At 41.3% G+C, this 6000-nt stretch overlaps 1 protein-coding gene across 1 annotated transcript in view; it reads right to left on the reverse strand.

Moving 5' to 3' along the window:
• Positions 1-5796, reverse strand: part of CUBN (cubilin) — a 245413-nt gene extending 239617 nt beyond the window's left edge. The window contains exons 1-6 of the mRNA XM_074324816.2: positions 5595-5796; positions 5075-5204; positions 4037-4132; positions 3436-3474; positions 1057-1158; positions 302-405 (exon numbers count right to left, since the gene is read on the reverse strand). Of these exons, the coding sequence (XP_074180917.2) occupies positions 302-405; positions 1057-1158; positions 3436-3474; positions 4037-4132; positions 5075-5204; positions 5595-5707 (584 nt within the window). The 5' untranslated portion in view covers positions 5708-5796. The remainder of the gene's footprint in view (positions 1-301; positions 406-1056; positions 1159-3435; positions 3475-4036; positions 4133-5074; positions 5205-5594) is intronic.
• Between the last annotated feature and the right edge of the window lie 204 nt (positions 5797-6000).

The following is a 6000-nucleotide window of genomic DNA, read 5'->3' on the forward strand; positions in this document are numbered from 1 at the left end:
TCTATATATATATATAAAATATATACATTTAATAGGCAAAAGACAGTCAGTTTTGAGCCAAAGCTTTAAGAGACTTTGCAGGTTTCTGCTCAATGCTCTGGGAGTGTTTGACCTTGGCCATGAGAAGGACCTTCCTCAGGTAGCTGCTGGCTCTTCCCACCCCAGCCCAAGAATAAGACATGCAGACCACATCTAAGCAGAAGCAGAGCTACCATGGCCAATCTACAGACCCACGAGTATGAAAAATAAATGCTTGCTTTCTTTGTTGTCTTTTTGTTTTTTTTAAAAAAGGAAAAGTTACCTGTAACTTCCTGCTGTATTTATGCACGTGGCTCCATTCTGGCAGCCGAAGGGTGTTCCTGAGTAAATCGCACATTCATTAACATCCACTGAGCACAGAGCACCCTGTGTTCATATAAAGAACAAAGTCAGGTGCCACGGGTCAGGGAGGCATGAGGGGCCACTGTTCATGTGAGATGTTTAAGGATTTACACGCTGACAGTAAAGGAGTCCTTGGTCAAGCTCAATACAGTAACACTAACACAACACTAGTCTCCAGTTATCGTCATCTGGAACTCAGATTTTAGCCCAGGAGCTCTTCCTAAGAAAACACCAGTCACACAAGAGGAATCCTTATAAAATTAATTCTCATTTCATCGTGGCGCTATGCCTGAGAATACTCACTCACCAATATTTTTTTTAACACACATTTCCACCATTAATAAATAAAGAGCAACAAAACGTATATGGCTATATCAAGATTCATTTAGACTTTCGATGCTGAAAAATTCAAATCAATGCTAGCTGAAATATCATACTCTTCCACGTAGTTATCCAATCAAGTGAACCCCCCTTAAGATGGCTTAGCATTTAGTGGGATATATAATTATGCTTGCCATTGTTTGCATTTTGGCATCCATGGTATAATTCATTCTGATTTGGAAGACCGCAGAATCCTAGAAACCTGGGATGGAAAATTAAATATATCTGAAGAATTCCAAGGGAACCACAGATGCCGCCTCACCATCATTTTAAACCGAAGACCAAGTGACTCACCTTCCACTGTGAGGGACAGATACAAAAGAAGGAGTCATGAAGATTGAGACAGGTTCCACCGTTTTGGCAGGGATTGCTGCTGCACACCTTTTTGTCCACTGTCTGAAACAAAGACAGGACAGTCAGTCAAGACAATCGGACTGGAGGTAGGCAGCAGTGAAAGGTGTGTTCAGTGCAGGTGTGTATGAAAAACTACATTTTACTCCTAGTCAACAGAGGGTCTTCCTCCGGATTTTAAATCAATTATTTAAATTCTTCTTCAAATCAACTCTTGGGTGAAAACATAAGTGTTTCTGTTATCAGTCCTATTCGTATTCCTTCACTATTTACATGCCTGTAACCCTGGATGGGATGAAGCATGGGGGAGAAAATTCTCACTCGATTCTCCGGAAAAGCATTGTTCACCAGAGAAATATGCATTGGTGGACAAGAGTAAAGATTTCAGGTGAGGGAATAATAATGGACATGCCTATTGTACTAAGAAAATAAAATGGAAATTCCAGTTCCTTTGCTGCTATTCTTATCTTTGGTACCTCCAGATAAGCATTTGAAATCTGATCATCTTTTGCTGTCACCCCTCCTCCATGGGTTAAGATGACTGAACTCTTTTCATCCAGGTCCCTTTGTTTGAAATGTGACCAGCTCAAATACACCCTCCATTCTCGTGTTCACATGACTACTTTCAGACCAGAGTCACAAACAGACTCTCCTTTGTCTACACAACCTGGGGAATCCCACCATGTGTCAGATACCAGTTCCAATCTTGTAAGATTTGCAATGCCTTTGGCGGCAGAGAAAACTTCTTTAGAAGGGATAAGTGATTAGGCAAGGATAGCTATTCTATTCATTTCACCTAATCGTAGTCTAATTCTCTGTTTTAAAAATTAAAATAGGAGAAAATTATTCACTACTTTTTTTTTTTTAAACATTTTGCTACTTAAAGAAAATCAAGTCTGTTCCTTTCATTCTATGGCTGAAACTGAGAGCCAGAGACTAGCCGACTGTCTCAGCACCATTTATTGCAAAGCCCATTCTCTCTCCGCTTTTGTCATAAGTCAGGTGACCATACAAATGAAAGTCTCTTTCTGGACTCTGTTTTCTTCCATTCTTCTATTTGTCCATCTTTGGGCCAGTACCACAATTAGCCCTGTTCATCAAAGGAAACTCTTAAGAAAGTTAACTTCAATCTCATTAGAAGTATTTCTGGTGCACAAAAGCAACTGTGTCTGGGGATTAAAAACACAAAAGCCTACAGGGGGAAAAAACCAGGAAACAGAATCAGGAAGCAGTCAGGGGCAAGAGAACAGGGACCAGTGGCAACTGTAATGCTCAGAGCGCACTTGCCTTATCCTAAAGCATAAAGGCATATACATTCAAGCATCACTGAAAGCTCTTCTGGGGGATGGCGAGAGGGAGGCAGTCGCAGCTTATTTTGACCCAAGCCTCCAGGTCTCGCCCTGTGGTGGGAGTAACGAAGCACTTAGAGACTAAACACGCCAATACTGTGTCTTACTCCCTGGGTGTGATTCCTTGCTCATTTTCATTTACTAATCCCTTCGAAGAGCAAGGCTCTTGTCAAAATCGGGGAAAAGAATACATGAACTTGTTTGCCAAATGTAAAACACTGAAAGGAGAAGACAACACTTGAAGCATAATCAAAACAGATCAAGAATATTAGAGCAGAGATCCTTAACCTGGAATCCCCTGACTTTCATTCAAAATTTCAGATGTAGGGACATTCTGTGCATTTCTCTGGGTAGAGGTTATGGTTTCCGTGAAAGTCTTAAAAATGTCAGCTACCTACAAAAGGGGTAAGTAGTCTAAAATGATAAGGACTAGTTTATAAGCACATACTGAAGTTATAGAAGGTATACCCTAACAAACTGTTCAAATTTAATTGCCAGTAGCTGTACTTCTAAGGAAATTGGGGATATTTTGTGATATACCCTTCACTTCTAAGTTGAATATTAGAGAGGATGCATGGTCTTTCAAATGCGGTCCTTGATACCAGGATCAGAAATTGGGTGGTTACTAGCTGACCAGGCAGGGCGTGCTTAAGCCTACCCTGACACCATTAAGGGGTGACAGCGTAAGGGGAAGGGCATGAGGACGGCTGAACTCAGAGTCAGGGGCCTCACATGTCCGCGTGACTCACATGCCCAGGGGCCCTGGGCTGGTCCCTTCATCTTTCTGAGACTCTGCTTCTTCATCTGCATCCTGGAAAGCATGAACTATGATAAGAACTAAATTACGGGGGGGGAAATCAAAGTTCTTGATAGTGATCATCCATCTATCTTACGTTAAGAATATCAGCTCCACCAGTGATTCTAGTGTATTTTCAGTGAAAGACACTCCATGACTAGTAGTTATGGGGCTTACCTGCTGTAAGCTTTGAAACTTTCTCTCAAGATCCACAAACTAGACGTGGGGAGGAAAAAGCATAAAAAGTTAGCTGGTTCAAAGGTATTTTATATACAATGTTATCCCCTTGACATGCTTTTCTAATACTCTCTCCTGGGGAAGTCACTTTATCTGTTCCTTCTTTTATTGCCGTCCCCCTCCTCCTTCCTCTTCCCTCCACGATTCCCTTCCTTCCTACTCTCTTTCATCGTGTAGGTTTTTAAAGGTCTTTTTCAAAAGAAGTACAACCCACTGACAAGTTGATTCACTGCTTCTCTGCACACAGTGACGCTGGGAATGTTTATAAATGACAGGGACCCACCCACTTCACCAACAAGAAGGTCGTCATCAGAACATGAGCAAGCCCACTTAGGCAACAGGTTCAGCATTTCCAACCTTCTGCCCATCACTACCTCCACGTCCCCTCCTGGAGCTGTGTCACTTAACCAAAAAAGTCCATAATTGCAGAGCTCAATTTCTACAGTGGGCGCGAAGTTGGCATATTCCCTGTGAAATGGTTCCTGAAGGAGCTGAGTTAAGGAAAACCCATTTGCTCTAACTGTGTGGATGTCAGACTTACCTTGGACTTAAGCTGATGGATTTCACTAGAAATATTTTGCGGCAGACCAACTGCAGTCCTTTTTAAATCTGTAATATCATCTTTGTTTTTCTGGATCTAATTTTAAAAAGAAGAAGAAGGAGGAAAAGGAGGAGGAGGAGGGAAAAGAGGAGGAGGAAGATCATGCGAGTGACAAATTTATGCATGCATTATAGGAATACAGTTTTACAATCTGAGTAGTATTCTACTTTAAGCACTAAGATCTTGCCCATTGTTATAAAACCCAAAAGAGTGCCATATAGAATAAACATGGGACTGAAATAGCCATGGCATAATTCCATTTACCTTTTTCAGAAATCTATCAAGGTATGTTCCATTTGCATTTTTCCCCCATAATAAGTTTAGAGTGCTTACAAAGAGGCCTGGCTTGGAATCAGACTGTTCATGTTTTAAACCTTGGCTCAGCCAGTTTTCTGTGTACGTCCTTGGGCAAAGGACAGAGGTGCTGCAGGGTTCCTTTACCTCCTTTATAAATGGGGTAATAATCAAGCCGAGCTCAAAGGTAGTCGTGAGGGTTGGATGAGGTGACGCACACAGAGTGCTGAGCACCGTAGAGAGCTCATAGTGAGCTCTACATCACACGAGCTTCTCCTCTATGGCTTATCTGCCAGCATGGTGTAGCGAATAATGAGAACTAACAACATTCAATAAGGCAGGAGAATAACTGGCCCTTCTGTTCTGTGGCAAAAGTGAACTGGTCCCATCTACTCCTTTCTCTGATCCCCCCCTTCCTTGCTCCCCTTGGGAAGGAGTCCCAGCATAACCTCTGGTTTGTCTCTACACTAGAGTACACCGGCCTGCACAATCAGCCCCTTCCCACTAGCATTACTCCTTCTACCCATCATTAACCCTCAGGCATTGTTCCTTACAAGGACTTGTGTCACTTCCAATTATGTCCTCTATGCTCAAGATTCAAGGTACAGATTAATATAGACCTATTCAATTAAGTGACCACACATGGACATACAAAATGACGTCAGTATAGTTCTAATGTATTACCTGATGTAAGCATTCACCAAAGTCTTCATCATTTAATTTAATTTTTCCCAGGGATCCAGTTCTAAATTCAATGTTTTGAGCAGACCCAGTAAGAAACACTAAATGTCCTCTCTCTGAAGCCATCCGAGGCCTATATAATTAAAACCATAGAATGCATCAGTGATTAGCACATATAATTTTTAAATCCAAAGAATGAGTTTCCCACTGAATAACTATAGACGGCGTACACCTCCACTGGGTGGTCAACTCAACCAAATTCTCCCTGTTCATCTGCCATTTCTTTCTTTGCAAATTTCCTGGAGATATCACCTACTAATTGCATACTTGCCTTATTTGCAAAATGATAAATTTGTATATAAGAAGATAAGTCCATATGTCAGTCCAAATGCTTTTCCCTATTTGTCTTTAACATCATTATTTTCCTCAAGAAAAATTACACCTTTGCTTATCTGGTTATTTGTGAAAATGGATGAGGAACTACCCTGGTCTATTAGCAGAAATAATTCGTGTGTCTACTTACTGTTGGAGGTCAGTATTTCTTTTTTGTCTCTGCAACTCAAGTCTTCCAGCTTCACCATCTGATTCAGCAAATGTCAATAAAATAACCAAACTCCAAAGAAAAGGTGAAGACATGTTCTTCACCAACCCTCCTACGTTGCCAGGTAAGAGGGAGGCCACTCCAACCAACTGAGTGTGGGAGTTTGGAGAAAGCAAACCAGGCAGATGTACTTTGACCTGTGGAATGTCCTGCAACTTTCCAGCTCATTCTTTTTTGCCCTAGAAGGCTAAGTTATTTTTCCTTCCTGAGGGATGTAAATGATCTTAGATCTTCAGTACTCTTCAACTTGTGAGAGGTCAAAATCTACCTTTAAGTGATGTACAACTTAATCATTATCTATTTGACCTTTGAAATGGTAACACACTGC

The sequence above is a fragment of the Rhinolophus sinicus genome, chromosome 1, assembly GCF_057876585.1.
Source record: "Rhinolophus sinicus isolate RSI-liver-muscle chromosome 1, RSI-T2T, whole genome shotgun sequence".
Taxonomy (NCBI): domain Eukaryota; kingdom Metazoa; phylum Chordata; class Mammalia; order Chiroptera; family Rhinolophidae; genus Rhinolophus; species Rhinolophus sinicus.